Source organism: Melanostigma gelatinosum (assembly GCF_949748355.1).
Source record: "Melanostigma gelatinosum genome assembly, chromosome: 13".
Taxonomy (NCBI): Eukaryota; Metazoa; Chordata; class Actinopteri; order Perciformes; family Zoarcidae; genus Melanostigma; species Melanostigma gelatinosum.
The window spans coordinates 12,335,782-12,363,304 of NC_136646.1; the positions used below are offsets into that span (position 1 = coordinate 12,335,782).

At 45.0% G+C, this 27,523-nt stretch overlaps 1 protein-coding gene across 1 annotated transcript in view; it reads left to right on the forward strand.

The window, feature by feature from the left end:
* Positions 1 to 27,523, forward strand: part of LOC306786974 (inactive phospholipase C-like protein 2) — a 58,300-nt gene that overhangs the window by 17,339 nt on the left and 13,438 nt on the right. The window contains exons 2-4 of the mRNA XM_079281933.1: positions 14,855 to 17,341; positions 22,067 to 22,270; positions 26,178 to 26,253. Coding sequence (XP_079138059.1) covers positions 14,855 to 17,341; positions 22,067 to 22,270; positions 26,178 to 26,253 — 2,767 coding nt within the window. The remainder of the gene's footprint in view (positions 1 to 14,854; positions 17,342 to 22,066; positions 22,271 to 26,177; positions 26,254 to 27,523) is intronic.

The following is a 27,523-nucleotide window of genomic DNA, read 5'->3' on the forward strand; positions in this document are numbered from 1 at the left end:
TAGGGAGAGGCCACTTTCCATGTGTCCCGAGTTAGTAGGTCATCTTCTACATTGCTGCTCAATGATTTTGTTTATTATTTATTTAATCTTGAAAAAATGTACTTTAGTACAAAGTGCAATTTCAGAAAATGTTCAACGGCAGCCATGTATTTTGTATTCGCCCTTGTGATGCCTGAATATGGGCTTTGGTGGGTTTAGCAGGGTGTAGGGATTCCCCAAATTGAGGTTCCTCTCTGTTGACATGGCCGTGTAATTTGAGAAGGACTAGAACAGCAGCAGCAGCTACAGACAGAAGGAATGCACCCATATACAGCATATTCTGTTACGTTTTCCTGTCTCATCTGACATTTCACTCTGCATTCAGATGTAAAAGAGAACTCATCATTCACAAACTCTGCCCGCCGACATACCTGCGTTGTGTAGCAAAGCGCGTTCATTCATCACCTGATGAGTTCTGCTGTCTGCTGCGCCGCGTCTGAACTCCATTAGTCTGGCAAATCATGTCGGAATCAACCCATGAATTATCATTTCATTACTGTGTTGCCAATATGTAAAGGAAATAGAGGGAACTCTTTGTATTTGATAAGTCTTGCTTCCTTTTCCTGCTCATCATTTTACTGTTATCCGTCACAGACGGGTTTGTGATTCAAATAAAAATGCTGGATGCTGAGTTTCCCTGAGAAAAAAAGGTCACCGCTGATGAATTTCAATTACTCGTACACCAAAAGGTGGCAGGTGATTGCAATCTCGGTTCAGACGTAGTCAACTCAAGCGATTTGATTGACAACGCTGCGCACCGTGAGAAGAAAAAAAAGAAGTGTGGTGTGAAGGACGGCATGCAGATGAAGCTGTTGGGATGTTGGGCACTGCTCGGGAGGCATTTGTGGAATCAATAGAATGCAGAGCTTTGATTAAGTGTTTCGTGAGCCGCTACCCTCTGCTACTCTCTGGTGGGTATTTATGTGCGTATGTCTGTATGCGGTGTTTTGCGTCCTGTCTCTTTGAAAGTGAGCAAATCTTCGTCCCGGAAGAAGCGACGAGGTACACGACATTATGTTCGCTCGCCGATGACAATCTCATAGGATTATTCATTTTGATCTGATTACCTGCGGAGAATTTGCATTATATTGTGTGTGCGTGTGTGTGTCTGTGTGTGTGACACCTGTTGACCTTTAGGTGCCCTCGCAATGCAAACGGATCTAAAGGGACGTGATTAACATATATGCATGGAACAAAACATGGAGATGAAAGCCACGGAAGAAGCCCTTACATGCCATACTATCATTACCACCTTGCTGCAGTCTCCCAATACTCTTCAATCCCTCCTGCTCACTAAGCCCGTACAGTGGAGCAGTGCAGAGCTGGTGTTGCTGTTGTCGTTGGGGGAACAGCAGATGGATGAGGAGAGGAGTGCCCCGTAGGACCCCAACAGCATGTGACTGCCCGGTGGACCGGCCTCGTACGCTGCGCTCACTAAGCTGGAGAAGATCTTTCATGTCAAAGAGAAACTGTCAGCTACAAAACCATCTGCCCTGTAAGAGGAAGGATGTTGTCAGCGCACATAGAAGTTTCATTCACTGCTTGTTCTTGCATACAACCAATATATATACTTTTCTTTTGCTCAGTGTAGAAATAAACTAGGTCCTTGTGTGTACTTTATTGTAAGCCGTGGTTGAGCAGGGGGAGATTGTTTATCCTCCCGCACCACCACCACCACCACCCCAAAGCATTCAACAGCTGTTCTGACCCTGGTTCCCCCTCCATGCCCTTGTAACACCCACACACTCCAGCCTGGTTTGTCAAAGTAGCCACTCCGCAGTGGGATTTTTATTTTCCCCTTTTGAAGGACATCGAGTACCTCTCGCTCTCGCTCTCGCTCTCTCTCTCTAATTAAGCAAATGCTCAACACAAAAGCCTTTTTTGTCCTTGGAGAGATGTGAGTCATGCTGTGACTGTTGGGCATAGTTTCTACCATTGAAATAAAACCCACATCACATGTGATTCTGTATTTCGTGTTCCATCTCTAAAGAATAACAAAGGTCCCATATTGTAGAATTGGTTGTGAAAGAGAACAAATCAAGATAATCTCATCGAGCGTTGGTAGCTGAATGAATTAAATCATGTTCTAGTATAAACCCCAATATACATGGTCCTGGAAGTGAGCATGATATGTCTCTCTTAAGACAAATGTTGTTTGAGGAATGGGAGACGGGTGCAGTGAAGCTGGGAAGTGTTCACCGAGGTGATGCTCGTGTCTTCCGTTCACCAGTCTTCAAGAAGCAGGCCTAGCTCCCCACAGAGAGGGGGTAATGACGGGGGCTGTGGGCTCAACCCTGCTGGTCCTCCTCCCTTTAACACTGATGTGGTTGTGCTCCTGTAGCCGCTGGTTGAAAGCCTACACGGTTGTGTGTGCTCTACAGGGAGCTGTAAAGTCAACCACATGAAGAGATAACACAGCAGAGGACCAAAATAACCTCACCCACTTCTCAAACTCATTTCGGTGCTTCCTCCGTTTGATACGGCGTCTCTCTCTGAAGCTTTGTGGGAGTGTGCATGCGTGTGTGTGTGTGTGTGTGTGTGTGTGCAGTTGGGATCAAAGTAGATCTACATAGGCTAGTGTAGTAGTGCTAAGACGATCTCTTTGAGGCGACATTACAAACCTGAATTCATACAAACACAAAGAGGTTTGGCCAGCAAACAGAGCGGAGAGAGACTCTTCATGAGGTAAAGTAAACTTCATTCAGATGGTGATCTCGATGACGTCCGGGGTTGTGGCTCTTCCAGTTGATCCTTTATTCAATTATGTAGTATGAAGTTCCACAACACCTCAATACGACAGGTTTTAATACCAAAGAACTCTTGAGAATCATGTTGCATAAGATTGCATCCAATTCGTTAATTGTTTCGGAGTAACGATGTTGGGTTAAGAAAAGGGGACAGCATGAAATAACACCATCGCCTTCACATGACATGAGCAGCAAGAGCATGACCTTGCTCGGAGAGATAAGCTGAGTTTAATGTGGCGGCCAGGGCTTTTCAGCGAAACTGAGTCAGCTGGTATCGAGGCCTGGATGTCAGCGTGGCTTTTTGTTTTACGCATCCTCATCACATTCACCTCCACGCCTGCTGTTCAGTTCTCTCCTATAGGGAATCCTGACTCCCCCTCTTCTCAGTGGAGGAGTGAGGCCAGACCTAAAAATAGGAAGCGTTGTTCTCCCTGCTCTTCCCCGGCATGTCAACCGCCTTCTTCCTTCCTGAGGAGAGTCACACAGTTTGCACCCATGTCCACCAAACCCCAGGCAGCTCATGACGGTCCTGAGTTTCCTCGCTGCAGTCCTGTCAGGAGCCCTTCTGCAAAGTGGGAACATTGGACCATTCTGCCCCCGCGTCCTCCACCCTAACCCTCCACTGTGCATTTACTCAAACACACCCACTTCCTCCCATGTCCGACTTTTGTCTCCACTACTGGGAGAAAAAGAATGAACCTGCTATTGACGGAGATCCCCCTCCCGAGCTCGTACCAGTTATCACTCGTCTGCCCTATCCGGTGGTGGAACGAGTATCTTCACTCAAGCAAAAGTAGCAATTACACACATCACAGCAATGCGTTATTATAATCCTGCATTCAAATGACTCATTGTGCAGAACGTCCCTTGGCAGTTTTAACTGTATTATTTCATGTTACAAGATTGGATTATTATTATTGATGTGTAAGCAGTATTCTAGTGTGGGGAGCTGCTATTAACTATTTCCTTTATTGTTGGCTGTCGTGTTTTACAGGCTCATTGTGGGTTTATTTATCATAATTATTTTGTATTTCCCGGTGAAATGCAGTTAGATGGAAGTCTAACGTAGTATGAAGTGGAACTTATAACTGATAGCATTTTAGAGTTAAGGCACAGTCCAAGTGTTCTTAACCAATTAAGTGCAAAGGAGAATGATTATCGAACAGAGAACCCCGGGGAAGGAGCTGTGGAAGGAGGCTCATCATCCTGCAGATCAAAGAGAAGCGGGGTGCAAACACACAGTTTTGTTTTCTTCTCCCCACTGGAACAGTCCACGAGTTGGTTTGCCAGCCTCTTGACGAGACAGAAGGAGCCCAGCCGAGGACCAGGCTCACTGGGATTATTCATAGAGTTGAGTGGGCTTCAGGGACGCAGGCGTGGAATGTGTCAGAGAGAAAATGCATCATTGATCAAAGCCTGCTCGGAGATGTACCGGTAGTCTTATTTTTGCCAAAACCGCTGAGCAGAGACGTGGGGTTTGGAAGAAAACGATAGCCTTTACCAAAGGCTCCGTGTGTGCTGTGCTATAGTAAGCTCGCCTGCTCCTCCACCCACACAGTCATCCGCACCTACACAGGTGACTGGACTTCGCTGAACAATTTTAGCCTCCCTCATCTCTTTCTCCACACCGGCGTCTACATAGCTTCTCAGCTCTGGATGTTTAAAATACACCCATGGTGGGCGTTCGGAGAGTGAGTGTGCTGCACCTGGAGGCAGGTGTGTACCTTCACAAAAATGTGTGGGTTTTTACAATGAATCAGCTGTGTGTGTGTGTGTGTGTGTAGGTGTACATGAGGAGGTGTGGAAGGGAAAACAGAACTTCTTTTAGGATTGTGTCCCAAGAATTGGAGGCATCGATTACATATCTGGTTGTTTTTTTCCTTTGTAAATTCCTCTTCGATGTGTACCTCAAAAGGGATGGAGACAAACACTGAACTGCTGTCAAGGACAGGCTGTGGTGGTAGTTATCTGTGCGTGTGTGTGTGTGTGTGTCTATATCAATGTATATGTTTATAGAGGACAGTGCAGGATGCCCCCCCCCCCCCCTTTTATCTCCCCCACTCTTTGGTCCCGTTCAGGGAGTAGAGGAGAGGAGAGGTGGGGGAAAAAAAGCGAGATGGGATGTAGGGAGGCTGGAGGAAGGGGGGAGGAGTGTAGCAGAGGTGTCCTGTACTGCAGCAGCACAGCTCTCTGGTGGCAGGCGGGGGGGCACTTCTCTCTCCTAGCCATTCGCTGCATTGCAGGCGGCACTCAAGGTTATGCCTGTGCGGCCGCGTTGTCGGCCTGGGGTATTGAGGATGCCGGGGCACAGAGTGCGAGAGACAACGATCGAGCTTCGGGAAACTTGTGGCCTCGTTGTCCTGCGATGCTTTCATTTATAGCCACGGAGCCTTCATGCTCAGACTTGCAAATCCCTTATTGACGCCTTCAATAGCACTTGATGTTTCTGGGGCATTAAAAAACAAACACATTTTGATCCTTTTTTTCTCCGGCTGCACAGACAACATCTCTCTTATTTTCCTCTTTCTCGCAGAGTTGCCTCTAATCTTTCGGCAGGCATTTCATACGAGCATTGTGTCTGAGGTGGAGGGTAAATGCCGCGGAGATGCGTGGCACATGGACTGGCACGGGTGACATTTGTTGTTCATCAGCCTCCTGCTCATCCTCAGCTCCCCGCTGTCTGGCTGTGATAAACATGTCAGTCTCTCAGCCACGCCGCAACACTGAGGACCGCAGGCCGTATATAGTCGGCGCTTCAGAGACGTCCCGTGCAAAATGTTTCGTTGGAAGTGGATCAGAGGAAGACCACATCTGGTAGCGTTGCACATAAGAGCCACTGCAACATTCTCACTTCCTGTTGAAAGTGAGCTGTAGTCTGACATAGACACAGACACCGCGCGTGTGTGTGCGTGTCCACGTGTACCCATAACGATTCCTCTGGCTTCCCCTTTTGCTCCGCCGGAAGCTCAGGCAGACGATCCAACGTGAGCGCTGCCTCTGTCAGATGTTATTGAGCAAGTGATAGATCATTTCCCACAGGGTTCAGCGCACCGCCAGTCTTACCTTAATTATTTCCCAGTATCAATCCTGTCTGTCTGTCTGTCTGTCTGTACATATATATATATATATAGAGAAAGAGACTAAAAATGAAATAATTCAGGAACAAAGATTGAGTGACAGCGAGAAAGACAAAGTGAGAGAGCAAACAATAGTGAGAGAGTGGGAGGACTGATGACGAGCGCTCCTCTGCTAACTACTATCCTTTCGTAGCTTATCATCGGGTGTTGCGCAAACACACTTTAATGTCACACGCCACACACCCTCCACATCTTTGGCAAACACAGCCAAGGATCCGGTGGGGAAATGAGAAAACACTGTGGTGATGAATGTAATGAGTGGAATGCTTTGAGATCAGACAACACTGTTTAATTAAAGCAATGCAGACCACGAGGGAGTGTTGAACATAGTTATATCTGATAGGAGTCGATGAGTGCCTCCAGTAGAGCTCGCTGTGAGGGACTTGGCACACAGCTAGGCTGTTGTCGGATACAAAGCCTGCATCTCCAATTCTATCGACTTTCATCTGTGTTGGAACGACACACAGTTGTTCATGGGCTGTGAAATTCAATTCGTCTTTTGCCCGTGGAAAACAATCACCGAAGCCTCGCGTATGATGTTGAAACGGACATAACTGGACTCTCTCACCCAACGCTGCAAGAGATCAGAGCATGCTATTCCTTTTATTATAAATGGTTAGATCATTTCTTAGGGCATTTCATGCCTTTATATTAAGTATGCACGATATGGATTTTTTTTTTTTGCGGATACGATAACCGATGAGTCGTTTATGCACACCTGAGAGTAAGAAAGACAAAGATGTAGTGAGCAAAGACAGATGATTTAATATTCCATCGCTCTGACTGAACCAAGTCTAACTGACATCCCTATTGTTAACACAACAATAATAAAAAAACCAGTTTGGACTCTTCACATGTGAATTCATTCTCTCTAGTAAAGTATATCAAAGAAACATGTATCGCATATGACTGATACTGAAACGTCTTCACCTGCAACGGCAGCTTTGGCTCTAGTCAGCATACTGCTCTTCCTCTCCTGCTTCTTCTCCTTCTCATGTGGTATGCACCTATACCACTTGGCTATTGTGTCGCCCAGAGCATCCTATTCCTAACTGAGACAACACAGGCTCAGCTTGTTACTCCGGATAAAAATGTCATTGTTTTAATAGTTGTTTCCGTGAACAGGAAGTAACTAATCCATGCCTCAAAGCAAGAAGGCTAAACTAATTCCTAAACAGAAGCTAGCAGTAATCACCAGACCTCTCTTGGCACTTTTCTGCCTTCTGTATTAAAAGATCAAAGTTATTTCAAAAATATTCCAACTACTTGTTATCCGTGTCACTCTCCCAGATTAAAACACCAATGTGCAAAGGTCCCATGTGCAGCTTTAAGGAGCAGAAAACCTTTGGATGCTTTAGGAGTTAAAGATTGTGTGTGCACTGAGTGTGACATTTTATGTATAACAGTTTTATCCAAAGTTCCCCCACGGTGCCATGGATTTGCAGATATATGGGTGTCTCCAGTGACAATTGAACCCTGTAATCTCGGCAGATTCTGTTCCGGAACGCTCTAGACACAGTAGCTGAATGGGGTCACAGAAGATGTGACACAGAAAACATTAATATGAGCTGATAAAACAACCTTCAAACAGCGGAGACTGTAAGGGAATCCCGGGACAAACAAACCCCTTCCCGTGTCTCCCCCCCCTCCCCATAGACGAGGATTGTTTTGTTATTATTTCACACAGCTTCTACAGAATTACCGACATGACCTGACAGAAAACTAAGAGTGACTGAGAGCTGAGATTGACAGCAGACACCTTGCCTACTGAAGAGGATGACCACAGACTGACGAGACAGGAAGTTGACATTGTGTTGACAAGTGGATGTGACTTGACCCTGAAAGAAAAGAGTCTCTCTCTCGCTCTCTCTCTCTCTCTCTGTCTGCCTCTCCCCCTCATGCTTAGCAACAAGCAGGCCCACATGAACACGCTCAAGCTCACCTGTAATGAGCTCATGCAATAGGTTTTTTGCAGGAAATAATTGGCCCCATTGGGGATGGCAGGCGATGGAAAGCGTGAGGAAAGCAGCTGGGGAGAACGAGTTCGGTGCGATGGAGGAGCCACAAGAGAGCTCAACATTGGTGCGCATTTCGAATGTGCGATGAACTCGAAAGGTGCGATCGAATTCATGACCAAACTTGTAGACGTGCCATACTGAAATGTATTGTGTGATCGCATGACCAGTGCTGTGTGACTGAATTATCAGCGGGACTTGAGCTCGATGGCATTGACTTCCACTCTCTCTGCGGGCCGGTAAATAGTGAGGCTGCTTGTTGCGCTTTAGCTTTTTCAGAGTTCTCTCACGGAATTCCACGTATTATCCGAGCACGGGAAGCGTTTTAACAACAGAACCAGGGCTTTAAATTCAAGGTAACGGTGTAACACAATGGACCACCTGGAAGAAAATGTGTACTCGAACAAACACATTATGTTTGCGTTCTGCGAGACTTGCACAAAGATGCTGCGATGACTTGCATGATGCGCCGCTGAGGGTACCGTGAGAATTAAAGCAGTCGCCCGCATGAGAGATTACACTGACAAATGGTGACAGGCCCCACTTATCTCTCCCCCTAACTCTCCTTCCATCATCTGTCTCTCTTTATTCTCTCCATCCCTCCCTCGCCTCTCCTATTTCCAAAATCTGTCTTCACTTCAGAGAGGCTTTATGAGCATGACAGAAAACAATGCCGTGTTGCCGAGGCAAAACATTGTGTTTATCTCTTTTTCCCTCCTGTGAGAATTTAGTTTTCCAATTTGATTTCATTTGCTTTATTGGCATTGAGGTTGAACAGCATCGCAAAAACATCTTAACAAATGAAGTTAGCATTAAGCTCATTAAACTTGCTCTCAATTTCTGTCAATTGCTCCTTCTATCTCTTTTTCATGCACACGCAATCTTAGCATACATCCACCTTATCTCTCGCTCTCTCTCTCTCGCTCTCTCTCGCTCTCTCTCTTTTTCATTCGCTCTCCATGGATGACTCTTAGAGGCTGAATTATGTCTGGCCTACATTGTGGCAGGATTCAGATGTCAGTTTGTGTAACTATCTTGGATGTTGGATGTGTGGTGCCTTGGGATAATGGTGGGCAGCCCAGACTTGAGGAAGGGAAGGAAAGGGGGGGGGGGGTGTTCTGACGATGACCTCCCACCTACCTCATCCAAGCACACTGGGCCTGACTGAGCTGTGAAATCCTTCCAGCCAAAAGGCCGAACTCCTTGGCTCTTCACGTCTAGAGCCTCTGCAGGGAACGATGCTGGGTTTGTCTCTTTTGTTGCATGTAACATTTTGGAAAGCCAAAATGTTCGAGAGGATTCAAGGAAAACACCTAAATAAAAACACTGCACACTTTAACCGTTATCCTCGACGGAGTTTCTGTACGAGAGCGCAAATCTTGAGTTAACCGATGAATCGTTGATAACGGGCGAAGTTTAAAAGAAAGTAGCAGAGGACAGGTCCAGAGCAGAGGCCTTGGCTACTTCAATTATTGTTTCAATGTATGTTTTAAATCTCCTCTACTTTTTATGACTGAATTTGATTTCTTACACTGTTTCTTTAATTGTTTTTAAATCTCCTTTTCTTTTGCCTTATGTTTTGATGCTTTTAATGGTTTTATGTGAAGCACTTTGAATTACCTTGTTGTTGAAATGTGCTATACAAATAAACTTGCCTTGCCTTGCCTTGCCTTTAAACATTCAAATAGCAGTGTTTGACAATCACGCTCGCCAGGTTGCCTTTGGCAACCTGGTTTGCCAGGTTTGCCTTTGGTTACCAAAACCAGGTTACCAAACAATGAGGTTACCCTAACCCAGGTTACCAAACAATGAGGCAATTTGGTTACCAAACCAGGTTTGCCTTTGGCTACCAATTGACCCTTCCTTGCTCCCCGAGCGCAGACTAGCCAATCACATCGGCCAGCTCTGACGAGGGTCCGACAACTGACCGACTCTGCTCCGTAGACTCTAATTCATTCGTTTGAGATTTTCTTAACATTGATACTCGTTACCTGGAGAGGTTGGAAGGAGATACACGTTCGATATACAACATAAAAACCTGTCCAGCCAACATTTACAGAGTACGTTAAAACAACTAGTGTAAGCTTTTCTATGCTACGCTAGCTACTGAAGGTATACTGAATATTATACACATTCTGCATTTGCTTTTTAATGATTCTAACAATGAATCGTGAAAATTATTTAACACGTAAACATTATTGCTTCATTTTTCAAACAGACGGGCCACACTTACAACATTGACGGCTACTACGATGAAACTCTTCAGTCTGATAATTAGGGGAGAAGATAGTTTTTCCTTGACTGTAATCAGAAATGGAAAAAGTAATTAGTTACACGAATTAACACAAGGCTCCTTGACGGTAACACTTTACCATCAAAACGCAGGAACCGCGTGTCTGTGGTGTGTGTTGGATTTCTTAGTGTTTGACACGTTAATATGTGCATTTCATGTGTAATGTTGCATAGCTGTGACTATTTGTCTGTCAGGGTGTTCTATACGTGTAGACATTGGTCCTATCCCCCAGCACAACACACAACACAACACACTTACTGTGGCTCACATCTCGGAGAGGACGTCATCAAGTGGGCTCTGCTCCGCATGCTCTGCCTGCATTCTCCATTACCCACGCTCCCCTTTTGCCTTATTCACTGATTCACATTGCACACACACACAAATGACACAGTAGCTCTGTGGGCAAGAGGAACTGAGCCGTGCCTGACTACTTTCTGCATACCCCTTTTTGGAGATGAGATACGATATGATAGGAGCAGGGGTAGCGAGTGGCAGGCAGCCAGACGAGGTGGGATGGTTTGAGGTTTGGTGGGCCGGTGGATAGTGAAAGAAGCAGTGTGTCCTGGCTCCCACAGGAAGACCTTTAGGAGAGAGCTCAATCCTCCATGTGTTCAAAAACAGGCTCAGCGGCTCAGTACGATATTGTATTTTTCAGTCTGAGAGAGAGAACGTAGTAGTTAGTTTTGCTTGTGCTTTCTGACACAACAAGCGATCAGGCAGCAGAGGACGCCCTTGGGGGTATTTGTTGGGGCGCTTGTGTTGCACCCACACAAACACACACCCCCTCCGGAGATGAAGCAGGCATTAGTTTTGATGCCGCTGCATTCCAGGACACAGCAGACCGGGAGTACAGGAAAGCCATATGTGTATTGGTTTTAGATGATGAGATGCTATGAACACGACATTGGAAAGATAATGATTATAGAATTACACAAAGATAGGATTTTTTTTTTAATTTTTAATATCTTGTCAATTGTTCCCTGCAGTACCATTTTAAAGAGTTATTATTATACAATGCTCCACTCAGTGGGGCACTGCCGTGTAACAGGCAACCTGGGAGCTCGTCTTGCATTAATTGCCTCCCTGGTCATTTTTTGCAAGTCCAAGTCAACATCGAGTCTAAATAGGCTCACTGTATTCTGCACCTAAAAATGGATGTACTAGAACGTTACTCGGGGTGACAATAAAATATTGCTAACATTGTAAGTAATAATAAACTAAAATTACACTGGGTAACCTACTATAATTTATCACATCCCTTTCGTCTCTTAAACTCAGAGATGCTCACAAGTCTCTGCCCAGGAGTGAAGTTGAACCATGTTGTACTGCTTATGGCGCCCCAGCATTGGGGTGTGACAAAAGATGATGTTGGGGGACTCGTCTCACAGCCTGCCCCGCGCCCGGCTGCGTCACCCTTCCATCAGGGAGTGTTTGACCCAGCCCGGGGCGACCAGCGTCACCACAGGAGAGGGCATGGGGGAGGTGTGGAGGACTATCAAAATACCCCCACATCACTGCAGCAACAGGCAGCCAAGCCAGAAGCACTTAAGCACACACACACACACACACACACACACACACACATCTACACACACACTCGCAAACTACTGACATCTTTACCAGGAAAAACCCCAGGGGCTGTGAGAGGTGAGAGAGTGCAACAGAAGCGCAGCCAATCAAGGGAAAAAACATGGCCTCATGTTGGAAAATACAGAGGCAGAAATAAAGTAATTGTTGGAAGGTCATTTAAATTTTCACAAAATTATGATTTAAAATGTTTTTTGTTATTTTTGGTCATCTTTCTTGACCCTGACCTTTTGAGCATACACTGTCCACAACACATCCACAACACATATATCATTACCCAGACCAGTGATTGGTCATTTACCTCAAGATCACCAGCCTTGTGATTTTGCATTTAATTTGTGTGTGAAGTAACCCTAACAGACACATTTTGCCTACTTGGTTTTGATTGAGAGGCTGGAGCTGGCCGGTGTGTCATCCTACCTCGCTGTCCAGCCAATTGTAACAGCATGTTAATGAGACACAAGATTACCCTTTGCACCCTTTGACCCTAAAAAAGGCCTGGAAACAATCAGACATGAACAGATCTCCCCTTCTTGCCACTTGCTCAGTCTGCTCTCTGTCTCACAGAGCTCTCTTCACATATCCACAAGACCCCAGTCAATGTAGACGTCCATCTGACAGATTTTTGCAAACAGCAGAAGAGCAAACCAGACGAGAGACCAACTGTGTTTTGGGACTGCTTTTAAAAATAGGATAGAGTTGTTAACTTGTAGTTTTCTCTCTTATGAGGCGAAAAAAAGCAGGCTAGTGAAATACAACAGCAGGACGTTTAGGTTGAAATGTGATCTCTTTATTACGGCCTCCACAAGCTCTATGATGTGTTGGGGGCGGATGATTTATTGGAGGAATCAAGAGCATGACAAAATGAGACAAAGATAGGATTAGCATCAATGCGGTGCTCTGTCTGCCTCTCATAAGAATTGGTCGACAAGTTCTTGACACTCCAAGGTTACCTCTGTGAACGAGTTGGAATTATCCTCCAGCTGAACCAACAATTCCCCTCCTTACCCTCACAGTCTTGGCAACGGCACATGCAATACCATGTGCCCGGGCGTCTTGACATAGGCTCTCACAACAATTGCATGCAAATACTTTATTGAGGGAGAGAAGAGTAAAAGCCTGAATAACTGTATTTTAACAGAGTAAGCATCCCTTGTGACCTGGGTGGTCCCAGCATCGTCAGCCACAGCACACCATCTGGTGTCAGACCAGTGGGGGCCACTGACTAGAATGTCCAAAAGGTATTTACAGCCACATTAAAGAATGATTCAAGAATCTCTTTTACAGATTTGTAAAATATGATGTTGAGTACTTAAGTGCAGGTTAAAGACATAGAGGTCGTAAAAGGAGAGCGATGATCGTGTCATATCTTCGGCTTTGCATCAAGCGGTGCTCATTAATCGTGATAAGGTGCCCGGCTGTCATCTGGCTCGGACCGTCGGGTAGAAGATGGATGGTCCTGGGGGATTTCACTGGTACTAAAGTTGAACCATGCTCAGGGGAGATCTATCAGACCTGTATAGGCAGTCGCTGTCCTGGAGGGAAGACGTACTGACTCCTCTGTAGCCCTGGGGTCCTCTGCCCTTTCTATTTTTTCTTTCTTCAAACTAAAAAACAATCAACAGCCATGTGGAAAACTAAGATTAGGTGAATTTGGTTACATCTTTTTCACCTTGGAGGTTTTGCAAGTAATCAAGCATCACCACTGACACGTGACTGTGCAACTAGATGTTTTATTAAAGTTCTTTTAAAGAAAATTTGTCCTCTTTTTGAGTTTCAACAAGGACAGTCTCAAAGGCTTTGTGCCTAGATTTGTTTATTAATATGTAACCGTACTTTGTGGATTGCTTTCGTTTTGATTTTGCTGTACTGTTCGATGTGGTATGCATTATTCAACAAGTCTGTTTTCCAAGCCCTCAACCAGGCCAACCGTATTCAGGCTAACTAGCTAACCACAGCCTTGTGTAGAAATAGGGCAGTTCTGTCTGTCTGCTTTCTGCCAGCTAGGCTCACAACCTAAAAGCTGCAAAAGTTCAGCCATGCCATGTGTGTGTGATGCATCTGTTTGAGTATTTTCACATGTTTGGCTTTTGCCTTGGTTGCAGAGCTTCCAAAGACATTTCACATTTCAATGTCTTTGCAATTGGTTGGCAAGAAATGTATTTATGAGAGGTTGCCCACAGGATGAATAATTAACCACATCTCAGTTGCAGTTATAATGTAACTTGAAACAGATTTGAAAGCCCTTAAATTAGTTTGAGAGATTAAACCATTGTGACTTAAGCCAAGCCAAAGTTGTTTTTGTACAGTTTTGTACCCTATCATTACAGCAAGCAGCACTGTTTTAAAAAGAAACAGACCTCATGCATTACAGTATATTAAGCTCTGTCTCAAGGGGAAACTCCAGAAGTTACTCTGCCTTCACATGAAGTTGTGCAATTTAAAACATGAGCTGAATAATTAGACAAGGAGATGTGAATTGTAAATTGACATATAATTATCTCTGAGGCGATTGGCATGTCATTAATATATTACAAAAAGTAAAGATTGTTTTTTGCCATTGAAATGTCAAAGAAGACACCTCATCATACCCATCCACCACTGTGTCCCATCTCCATTGAATGGGCTCCAGCATATTGGCTCCCCTGCTGGGGAGAAAAAGAAGATTTCCATTAGGCTTTTGATAACTGGGTGCTTAATGTTCATGTTTATGCATTCAGCAGCTCAATACAGTTTACTTATGGGAATGGTATATTATGTTCCTATACATTTTAGCATCATAACTGCTTGTGTTTAGATTTAAGAATCCTCTTTTAGGATTAAATGTGCATATATCTATCTCGGTGTAGAGCCACTCTGTGATGAAATGACTAACTCAGTCTTTGTCTCCTTTCTCCTCTTCTATACATTATAATCTCACTGTAGTGTTCACTACTGTTCAGATACAATATACAAAGATGGAGATCAGACACGATGTGTAACCAAGAAATCTTTCTCTTCCCCATCCCTCCCCCCCCCCCCTCATTCTGTTTCCAGGATTGTTCCAAACAGAGGCAGGTGAGGAAGAAAACGGTGTCCTTCAGCTCAATGCCAAGTGACCGCAAAATCAGCAGCACAGCTGCTTGCATGGCCTTCATGATGGAGGGTTGTGAGATGAAGAAAGTGCGCTCCAACTCACGCATGTACAACCGTTACTTTCTGCTTGATCCAGACATGCACTGGCTCCGTTGGGAGCCATCCAAGAAAGATTCAGAGAAGGCGAAACTGGAGATCAAGGGCATTAAGGAGGTCCGTTTGGGAAAGAAAACCCCAGTTCTACGCAGCAATGGTCTCTCAGATCAGTTCCCTGATGAATGCGCCTTCTCAATCATCTATGGGGATAACTATGAGTCCTTAGATTTGGTAGCCAGTACAGCAGATGTTGTCAGCACCTGGGTGATGGGCCTGAGGTATCTGGTGTCTTATGGCCGGCACACCGTGGACATGGTGGAACCCAGCCAACCGAGTCTTCGAACGTCTTGGATTGGCTCAGTGTTTGAGCTAGCCGATATGGAAAAGGATGGACACATAGACCTGTTCAGGGCCACCCAGATAATCAAGGGGCTCAACCCTGGAATGAAAGAGTCGAGGATAGAGCTGAAGTTCAAGGAACTCCAAAAGTCTAAAGACCAATACGGTGAGGCAATTAACATGGACACCTTTGTGGAGGCCTACTGTGAGCTCTGCACACGACCAGAGATCTTCTTCCTACTGGTACAGTTCTCCAGTAACAAGGAGTATCTGGACAGTAAAGATCTGATGCTCTTTGTAGATGTGGAGCAAGGTGTGGAAAGTGTAACAGAGGACATGTGCAGAGACATTGTTCAGAAATTTGAGCCCTCCGCTGAAGGTAGGGAGAGGGCCTACCTCACCATTGATGGCTTTACACACTACCTCCTCTCCTCCGAATGCCACATCTTTGACCCCCAGCACAAACGTGTGTGCCAGGATATGACCCAGCCTCTGTCCCACTACTACATCAACGCGTCCCATAATGCCTCTCTTCTGGAAGATCATTTTTGGGGTTCGTCGGACATCAGCAGCTACATCCGAGCTCTAAGAATGGGCTGTCGCAGCATTGAGGTCATTGTATGGGATGGCCCTGATAATGAACCAGTGGTGTATGTGGGTAGTTCTGTTGCCTCACATCTTGCTCTCTCTAAAGTCCTGGATATCATAAACCAGTATGCTTTTGAGAGCTCGGAGTATCCCCTGATTCTCTGCTTAGTGACCCATTGCTGCATTCCCCAGCAAAGGGTCATGGCACAGCATATGAAGAAGATTCTTGGAGACAAGCTGTTCATTGAACCCCCCAACAAGGAGGAAAACTACCTACCCTCCCCTGAGAAACTTAAAGGTAAAATCCTCATTAAGGGCAAGAGGCTTCCACCCAACTGTACTGACGCTGAGGGTGATGTGACAGATGAGGAGGAGGGTCTGGAAATGTCTCGAAGAGTGGGAGCTGATGAGAAGGACCAGCTAAATGGCTTAGGTTACAGAAGACTCAGACTGTGCCGGGAGCTCTCTGATCTTGTATCTCTCTGCAAGTCAGTCCAGTTTAGGGACTTTGAGATCTCAAAGAGAGACCACAAATACTGGGAGATTTGCTCCTTCAATGAGGTAGATGCAAATAGGTTTGCCAATGAGTTCCCAGAGGAATTTGTCTACTATAACAAGCGCTTTCTCTCCAGGGTATATCCCACACCTATGAGAATTGATGCCAGCAACATGAATCCCCAGGATTTCTGGAAGTGTGGCTGCCAGATTGTGGCCATGAACTACCAGACGCCAGGCCTGATGATGGATCTTAACCTAGGCTGGTTCAGGCAGAATGGCAACTGTGGGTATGTTTTGCGTCCAGCCATCATGAGGGAGGAGGTGTCCTACTTCAGTGCCAATGCTCGGGACTCGCTGCCAGGTGTATCGGCTCAGCTTCTTCACATCAAGATCATCAGTGGGCAGAATCTGCCAAAGCCTCGCGGCTCTGCAGCTAAGGGTGATGTGGTGGAGCCCTACATATATGTCGAGATCCACGGTATCCCAGCTGACTGTGCTGAGCAAAGAACCAAGACCGTGTCCCAGAATGGCGACAACCCTATTTTTGATGAGAGTTTTGAATTCCAGATCAATTTACCGGAACTTGCAGTACTGCGCTTTGTGGTGCTGGATGACGATTACATTGGAGATGAGTTCATTGGCCAGTACACCATCCCATTTGAGTGCCTACAGCCAGGCTATAGACATGTCCCCCTACAATCTCTGACAGGAGAGTTCCTACCCAACACCACTCTGTTTGTCCACGTAGCCATCACCAACAGACGGGGAGGAGGAAAGGCACATAAGAGGGGTCTTTCTGTCAGGAAGGGTAGGAAGGCCCGGGAGTACACCACCACCAAGACCACAGGGATCAAAGTAGTCGACGAGCTCTTCAGAGCTTCTACCCAGCCCCTCAGGGAGGCTACTGACCTCAGAGAAAATGTGCAGGTAAGAAACTACATTCTTTTTTTATGAAACATAATCACAAAACCTAAGATGTTGATCACATAGATATAATACAATAGAGGCAAAATTGCTTCATAGCTCATGGGTTAACCATCCGCCAGCTTACCTGGGTATTGTTTACAATCGCTACTAATGGCAGCTACTGGTTGTCAGCTGTTCAGCACCTGATTGCTTTACCAGAAGGTCCAAAGAGACCAGGGGAGGTCGGCATCATTTTTGACATAAATTGACATTGCTATACCATTATGAGGTTTATGAATAGTGTAATCATTAATGAGGAACAAGTTGCTGGGCACTTGGTGCGACACTGTAAAACGCTTCAAGATGATTAAAATGAAGATCAGTCACCATGGTGTACTGTATATTTGGCTGATCAGTAGCAGAAGCATTCCAGTGTATGTGTCAACATTAAAGTGCTGTTAACTGTTGACACGACCCCATCAACAAAGCTTTTTCAACCAAGGGAAAAATGTTTTAATAGAATTGTGTTTGTAAAAAACTGATAAGAAATTAAAAGCAATTTATTGTTATTGTGCTTCTTAAAATGTATGCACAAGTGCTTTGACAGTCAAGTAACCCAACAAGATTACTTGTATTCTTAAATTCTCTAAAAAGCAAAAAAGAAACAGGCTGCCTCACTTAAACGATATGGTGGTAGGTAGGCAAATGTGATTACTGATTCTCTTTTCTAATTTCTTTGTGCTGTCGTAGCCGATCCCGGAAGGATGTAGCAAAATTAAATATATAATGTTTCTCTATAAGGAGACATACAGCTAGACGGACTCGTGTGTATTCCTCCAGAAGCTAATGTACCACACAATTTTGTATTTATCAGGTCATAAATACCACGGTCTGTCCATCTGTCTTCAGTAAGCAGTAACCTCAGTCTAATGGCACAGCAAACAAAAGACCAGACCAAACTAAATAAGCAGAGATGTGATTAGAGATCCTGTGGCATGCTGTCATACATTTTTCAGTTGTGGAAATAGGCAGTGATCTGAAAGAGGACATTATTTTCCTCTCCAAGACCCCAATACAGAGAGAAATATGTTTCTGTTTTGAGAAAAGTGATCCTGTAATTTTAGAGGCAGTAACATTAGAGCCTGAATGGGATAAGCAGAAGATAATTTCAGGAAAAACGTTGGAAATTAGAGTGTGATTGCAAACAAATAATGAACAATTCTGACCAAAGTGTTTCCTCGCTAGGTATAAGATTACAATATTTGGCCCAATCCAGTGTTGCTTGTTTGAATAATCTGAATTAGTGACAAATGAATACCTAAGCAGTTTGTCATGATTAGGTCCTTGTCTTCTCTCGGGTGTGATTCAGGATGGTATAATTTAATGAATAAGACTGTGAAGACAGTCCTGTTGACACAGCCTTATTAAACATGTCCTAACTTTTGTAAAACTACAATTAACAAATTGATGGTACATATTTGATAATCAACGATTACATTTAACAGCTGACACTGACTCTGTTCTGTAGCTTTGAATTATCTCTCACAACATATGGCTTTGGTAAGGAATCTGAAGGCATATAAAAAAAATGGCAGTTTATGATTGGATGTGAATCGGTGTCTTTTAACCCGATCAAACAACACAGGCACCTCGGCCGCTCCCCAAGCCACAATATCCTCAGGTTTGAAATGTAAATTTTTCTTTTTGAAATTAAATGAAAGAGGTGACGTTGAGGATAAATGAAGAATAAAGCCTTTGCCTTTTAAATGTAGAAAAACGGACGTTTGTGAAAGCTTTGTTGAGGCCAGCTGTGTGTGGAGCCTGGTGCCTTTAATCTGAAGGAAGCTGGAGGGCAGAAGTGGGGCCTGCAGCCAACAACCCACAAGGCAAAAACCAGGCCAATCCTGGAGGCTTCCCCACCTCTGACTTGAAGCCAAGATTAGACGTTAACGCGAGGAAAATAAATACCTTTGGCACTCACAAAGATCCCTGATCTCACGGCATACACAACCTTGGCCATTAAAGCACAGCACACTGTCAGAAGCGTTATATCATCTCACTAAGCTCTTTTAAGACTCCCTTTGTCCTGAAACAGCCAAGCTTCCAGATGGTCTGCTTTGAACAATGAAATGAAGTGTGTTTGTCTGTTAAAGTGTCTGAGAACATCCATGAACGTTGACCAGTGGGCAGATATGATAGGTTGCCGTGTTTTGTATTTGGATCTCGGCAGGAAATCAATTATTTCTGTGGGTGACTTGAATTAAGTCTTTTCCAAAGTGCTGCTGCCCATGAATCTTAAGTGTTGGTGGCGGTGGAGGAGAGCTGCCAGCCTGGAGTTTCCTGTTATTTGCTGAACAGCGTGTGTGTGTTCAATCATAGGCACAATGACCACCACTCAATTCTGTGAACCAGAGAGAAGCGGAGATATACACAGATTGAAGCAGAAAGAGAGAGAGAGAGGGGGCGGGTACAAACAGAAACAAAGGCAGTGTTGTAACCGGACACAGAGCTCTCGTTTGGGGAATGTTAGAAGGGGAGTAAAGTGGGGGAAGGGAGTAATTAAAAGCCCAGCCTCTCATTGGTGTTTTTTTTAGTTTTCTTTGCACCATGGCGAGGAAACAATTTAGCTTTTATTGCACAATTACTGAAAAAAACATTCACGCATGTGGTCCCATGCACACATGCGTGGAATAATACAAAGCATAATGAATGCTAATAGCTGTGACTCAGACCACACTGAGACATAAACACATGCAGTCACACACATGCTTCTAGCTCTCACACACCAGGTTTAATCTAGCGCTCCAGTCCCGCTTCCACCGTTGTGTTTCTTCCCCTGGCTGTGCTCAATGGCCCAAGAGGTGTTAACTGTGGCTGAGGCACAGCATACAGATTTCGACTGGGTCCCCTGACCGCCCTCTCCGTCTACAGGAGGGCCGGGCGCCGCAGTGACAGCACATCCTCTGGGATAGGGGGTGGTTGGGGGGGGGGGGGATTTCTCCTTGAGGTCTAGCCCAGGGAGACAGCTGGTTCCCACACTGCAGAGTGCCGAGTGTGTCGACGGATTCCCAAGTACCAACACTGGCACTCTTATTCTCTCTCACGCTCTATACCTGCCTTGTGTTTTGAATGATTTATGGTTTTATTTATTTATCTTTATTTTATCAGGAATATTCCCCATCCAGAATCTCTTTCAAAAGTATTGGCCAAGACGGAAGCATAAAAAGTCACATAAAAGAACAAGATCTTCAGTTTTCATCACCCTCACACTTTGCAGTCCTTTTGAGACTGCTCTTTTTGAACTCCTTCTCTTTCACTGTCCCTTTCTCTTCTCTCGCCTCGCTTTGTCAAACTCTCCTTTTTTGGCTGCGTTAAAACCAAGTTAACGAATGGGGTGCCGTGTGAAAAACTGTGGGCCTGGTTTGGTTGCTTAAATTCCCATGCTGGCAGCAGAGTGATGTGCTGTGAGCGGCAGTTGCCTGGTTGCTGGGGCTGCAAAGCCTTTGAACCCAGACATGCAGAAACTCTGGTTTCGGTGGACTGGAAAACAGGCTGGCTGCTCAAAAACTATTGTGAGAGTTCGAAGAAAGGATCAAATTGGGAGAGAAAAAATTACACTGTTCACCAATTTCAGGTTGATATAAGGCATCAGGGATGGCTATGCATAAATCCTACTAGGCGGTAAATCAAGAACCAAGTTCTGTTTTTTGTATTGGTTCTAAATCTCAGAACATGCCAACTTAGGTTTTTGTTGGGAGATCACTGAAGGTGCACGAACCGAAGTTATCTGAAAGGTTTGACAAGTGATATCGGCTCACAGTGCCTGCATATTTTGTCACGTTCTTTTGTGACACATTGCATTCATTTGGTTGACGCGTGCCATACAATTGGAGCAATGTTGGGTTCAGTGGCTCGCTCAAGGACACATGTGGAGAGGAGGAGCACTAACTTTGTGATTGATGGCAGAACCGCGCTAACTGAGCTACAGCTGCCCCTGATGGAAAACAAAGATTTGCTCACAGTACTAGATTAAATAAACAGGACATGTTTAGATGGCTTTCTTTATTTATCCAACAGCAGAGAGCTAAAATGGTCGATGGTCCACGTAGAAACACGATCGTAATGAGAAGAATGCTTTGGTAATTACTCAATTTTGCTAGTTTTACGGTAGATATTTGCAGCGTGAGAAGAAAGATAAACGTGAAGAAAAGGGTGAACAAAGAGGAGGAGGAATTTAGAAGTGACTGAATGTACATATCCTTCAGGCTGATCAGACATTTGGCTCCCGAGCCTCTGGGCTGTTGACTGAGCAGACTGACGTGACGGAAACCTGATAGTTTTACTGACACCAAGACAAACACTCTTATCTTATCTCGTTACTGGCCTGAGGGGAGTGTCACAATCCCGCTCATTACATCTCCTCACTCGAGGTCGTATGCATAAAGTGGCTGCAATATTTGCCATTTAATCAGGACTACAATCACCTCATTTGCCAAGCACACAGAACTGTACATTAATTTGTCTTAGTTGCTTTAGTCACTTTGGTGCTGTAGGGACAGCTAAGAGGTTCAGAGCTCAAGGATGTATTTATTTAATTATGCTGGTGATTAATGCTTCTTCCCAGAACGTTTTAGAAGCATTCAATGAATAAAAACAAAATTGTAACACATGCAGTCGATTATTTTCAGTCACGCCTTTTTATGTGTTCACACCCAAATCCTTCATTGCGGTTGTTTCCTCTCCCAGAATGCCATGGTGTCCTTCAAGGAGCTCTGCGGCCTGACCCCGGCGGCCAACATGAAGCAGTGTATCCTGACTGTGTCCACCTGGCTGATGAACAGCGAGCGGTCCCTGAGGGTAACCGTGGACCTGAGCGAGACGTACCCCACCATGGAGGCTCAGGGTCCTGTGCCTGAGCTGCTGCGCAAAGTCTTCAACGCCTATGACACGGTAAGAACCCTGCACACGAGCGCACGCGACGCTGTCGGGCAAACAGAAATGCTCACACTGCTGTTGTGAACGACCGAGTACGGCATTACACATTAGAGCAATTGTTTGAACAAACAGTTGTCAGAAATGAAATTACAAATTCAGTACACGCGCATATTTATCGTCATACAGTGTTCATGTGAGACAATAACAATCTTATTGCAGTGTGTAACCTCTCTTTGAATATGCACTTCAGGGAAAGATAAAATGTCAAAGCACTCAGGCATTTAAGTATGATAACATAACTGCTCTGTGCAGATCTTCATGGGTGCTGCGCTTACAAAAGTAAAACAGAACAGTAAACAGAGAGGAGTGGTGGTTTGCTTCCTCCCGTAATGCTAGTTTGCACATCATTTGATTCAAGCATCCACACACAGCTGGATGTGTTTTGCAAGGCTTCTGAACATGGCTAACACGATAAGATTGTCAAGCTGCAGATACTCATTGTATAATTTCACGTGTCCGTCTCCATCCCGCCTCCTCAGAACACTGCATTTTCCACCACTTGACATTGGCACGGCCCGGGGGGTGGGGTGGGCGGGGTTGAAGGACTCTGTCTGTAATTAGTTATCACCCGCTGCTTCCTCTTCCCTCCTGCGAGGCTTTGGTGGGGAGCTGGTGAAGTGGGTCTTGAGCGAGGAAGGAGGTTGTTGCGTCCACGGCTGGTCAGGTCGTCTGCGCTCCTGCTGCTGACACCTACAGCAGTGCACTGACATCAGGAACGACGCAGCGAGCGGCTCCAAAATAGAATCTGCTTGGACTTTTATGAGGCCTCGCACCAGGCAGGAGGTTTGGGACTGTCAGAGCAACTCTCACGCTCCAGTCCACACAAAAACAACTTTTTAGGGGACAGGCAGGAAAGCAGACCCAGACTCCACATTTCAGAGTTCAGAGAACTTTCATTCGCAGGCTTTTAACATCAACCATTTCTTGTCATGACCCAAAAATGACATGTCATCTCCCTTTCTCTGAACCACATATGGTTCTTTTGCTTGTCCCCATAGAATAAACCTTTTTGGTTCCTGATAGGACCTTTTATAAAGGTCCCACCTGGAACCCTTTCAGAGTGTCCTACCTAGAACCCAACATAAAGGGTTATACCTAGAGCCATCTGTGAAAGGTTCCACCCAGAACCCTATATGAGAGGTCGTACAGAGAATCCTTCCACCCTCTTTGGAGAATCTATCCAGGTCCTCCCCACCTTCTAAGGATGCTAGCAAAACCCCAACCACGGGGTTCTACTGAGAACTCTTTTATGTTCCAAGGGTTTTCATCTAGAACCCACTAAAGGTTCCTGTTGAGCAGCGATGGGACGATATAGGGACGATAGGAGAAGCACTTTGAATACGTTGATCGGGTGAGTTTCTATTATCGGGAAAATCACGAATATCAGGTGAGTTGAAAAAGCTGTCTAGCTTGCTGTCATAGAGAAGTGATTTAAAATACAGAAAGTATAATGTAAGAAATAACAGACTCACACAATGTTGCAATTTTAAAAAATGTATTCATCCCATATTTATGCAGGAGGAACTTAAGAGTTGTAAGCATATTTTGACAATTATCGGGATAACATCATGAATCGCAATTGTTTTGTTAAGGATCATCGTGACATAACATTTTCATATCGTCCCATGCCTACTAATGAGGTTCTTAAAGGATCTGGTGCAGTGCGACCCACAATAAACCCTGGGTCGCATTCACAACTAAGGTTTTCCAGAAGTAAATGGTTCTGGGAAGATCCTCGGCCCTTCAGAAAGAACCTTTTTGGAACCGTTATTCCTAAGAGAGCACCAGTGGTTAGCAGTTTTCAATGGTGATTATAGCCTGAGGACCTAATAACACGTTGTACGCACATTAACCTGCGGTCTTGTCCTGATGCTTGGTCCGGTCAGCTGAGTGTTTGTGTTTGCTTCCCAGAGGTCGGCCTGTTGCCACACTCCCTGCTCAAGAACAGAGGATCCAATGTGTTTTCTGTGTATGCGTGTGTGTGTGTGCGTGTGAGAGAGAGTGTAAACGCATGTGACTTTATGGCTGCCAAAACCCGGCCATTAACTGTAGGATATCGGTGTGCGGTCCATGTCCTCAGTCACCCTCATGAGGGCCGCTGCCAGTCAGCGTTGTAACCCTCAGCTGAACGAAGCACACTGGAACTCTGTCTCCAGCTCATAGCTGTACGTTTGTACGTCCCCTTCATTGACCGCACTCACCATTCAGAAGAATTTGACCCAAGATGCTTGAACACAACAAAGGCATTGTGTACTACCATTAATTCTGTGTTCATACTGATGGTGTCTTTTTTTATTATTTGTATGCCTCTGCACCAGCGACAGCCGTGGACGGAGGAGTTATGTTCATAAGTTCTCCTTGACACAAACTATTTGGACTCGAGGTTGAACTGAAAACTGAAGAATTTGGTGGTCAAAAGTCACAGTGACTTCACAAAAATTGTTTTTGGCCATAACCCAAGAATTGAGTGTCAGATAGGATGCCCTTTGTGAATAAAAGTTGTCTCACTCAGAGCTCTCAACGAAGAGAGAAATCTACAACAATAGAGGCCGAGGTGCTACTTTCAAGACCAGAATGCAGTGCGGCTTCAAGACATGTTGCATCGTTGCATTCAGGACTCTTTCTTGCCGCTGTTGGAAAGATTTGCTCTCAGCCTTATACTTTCACTATTGATGCAACTCTGACCTACGCATACAACTCACACTGCTCACAGACCTTTGGGGGTTGTTGAAGAAATGATTGGAAATGTAGAGTCATCAAATACTTCATATATTAGGCATCACATATTTCCTTTAGTTTCTTATCTTAAACCGTCCCCTTAAATTAAGGGACTGTCCAAAATGAGGTCATTGTTTTTACGAAACTGTTTGCACTCATACCTGTTCTCATAAAGATAGCAAAACAAGGAGGAGAGGCATGCACGTGCACACACAGTATGAGAGTCCACTTCCTGTCTCCCTGCTGACAAGGAGTGTGAAACTTCATTAGCTTCCTCCTCCGTGCTGCAGGGCTGGTCCAGCTGCTCCTCCTCCACCCGTGGGATGATGTTTATGGCTCAAACTAGCGTTGGTCAGATGCAAAAGTAGAGGTGATAATAAGGCACCTCTGCCACTCTTGATACCAGTGTGGGACAAATACATGTGTGATTTCAATGCAGATGTTCAGAGACAGAACCAACTATTTATGCCAAGTATGTTGACACATATTGCATCAGGAATTTGAGTCCGAGTACCTCTGAATGTACTTTTCTTTTGATGGACTTCCCATTTAATCGACTAATTGTTGCATCTCGAATGAATGATAAGTTACCCCACGACAGAGGTGGTTTGAGAGTAGAGGTACAGTTTATATAATCCGCTGTATTAGGTGAGAGGCCACAGAAGAAGCTTGTTTGGAAAGCAAATCTTTAAGCCCTCTTGCTTTTTGAAAGCCTATATTTACAGTTAAACACTGGAGTTATAAGGCTGCAATACTAAACAGACTGCTTAGAGCTTAGCTTTTCACATGAATTGTGTCGAGCTTACTTTTGTACGAGAAATCTGAGCACATGACACGGGTTACATGACAGCTACGCTCCTCTGATTGGGTTAAAAATGGTACGTTTGTGTGCCTGTTAACATAGAAGTTAAGTGTTTCGCCCAAATACTTGCTGTTGAGGGGATCAGATCTGTTAGGTTATAGCCTAACAATGGGACAAGGTAACACCTCTCAGCAGTTTATATGAAGTGTTTCCCTCTTGGTGTTTCTCTTTGCTTCTAAACCCAAACCTTCTTCTACCATACGTTGACAGTCCCCAGTGTTTGTCTGGGTATGATGCTGAGATGTGATGCAAATTAAGCGCACGCCTTCTTTTCTCTTCTAGATGATCCAAACCAGCAGAACACTGATCGAGTCGGCCGACGTCGTCTACTCCAAGCTCACACAAGCACAACGGGCAGGTACGCTGCGTTATGGGATGAGTTTAACATTCCAGTCCATCCTCTACGCCTTCTACACAGCAGAGCATGTTGAGCACAGCCGGATGTGTTATCCAATATATATATATATATATATATATATATATATATATATTACTTGCATGTTTCTTTAATTTTAGCAAGACAACTACGACACAAACACAGTATCTGGCTGCTGCTGCAGCAGCATCTCCATCAACGCCGACAGCAGTGGCTGCTGTCTATAGAACAGGCCATCATCGGTGAGTCAGCAGCGAGTAGTTCTCATGTCAATGGGCAGGTGAAAACAATCAGCCAGCCACACAAACAAAAGGCCACAGGAGGAAGAGGACAGAGCGCGTAAACATCAGTCGAGAGTAGGAGAGTGTTAGTGATGTCAGGTTGGAGGGATTGCAAAACTAGAGAAGACAGGATGGAATTGAAGCTTTTCGTCCGTTTAGCGCATTTGAAAAGGGTGCTCGATGTAAGAGGGGCGAGGACAAAATTCAGCCGAATAAGATCGTCAGGAGAGAATCTGCTTCGAATCAAGAAAATCCTGTGGCTCGTCTTCTCCAGCCTCTTTTGCATTCAGCACTAATTGTTACTCATTTGCTTTGCTTCTCTGCTACGCAGCAGTGCCTCTGCTGAAGAGCTCCTCAAATGGCAGCGCATACTTTGAATACCGACGTCTTCATTCTGCATGTTTTTACCTCCTTATTCCTTCCGCAGGCAACCAAAGACATAACTGAGACAAATGAAAGCTACAGATTCAGGCTAGTTGGTAATGGCTGGTGTCGACATGGAAAGCCATTTGTTGTCTGTTGTCTGTTGTTGTGTATGATGAGCACAAAGTAGAAAGGGAATGCTCACTCACTGGCTCATGCCAACCTAATATCCTGAGGCCGATAAGCCAATTTAAGCCCGCTATGCCCAGTATAACTCCCTGGTGTCACACAGAGGCGGACGTATATGCTTCACTCGGCCCCCACCACAACTTGCCAAGCTGATATTGGTGTTGTGCAATTACCCAGGGACGTAGGTTGAGCGCTGTGGCTTCCATCTCAGAGTTGTCCCCCTGGCTCTGAGGTTCCCCAGCCCAGAGCTGGAAGCATCTTCAAAGGCGATGACTGCAGAGTTAAGCAGATCTTAAAACCCCACACACAACCACAGCCACACTCACAGCACGTAGTCAGTAGCTGGATACAGGAGGCTGACGCTCGGCTTTCCTGCTGCAGTCGGGTGAAAAAATTACACATTTTCTGGATCTACAGTG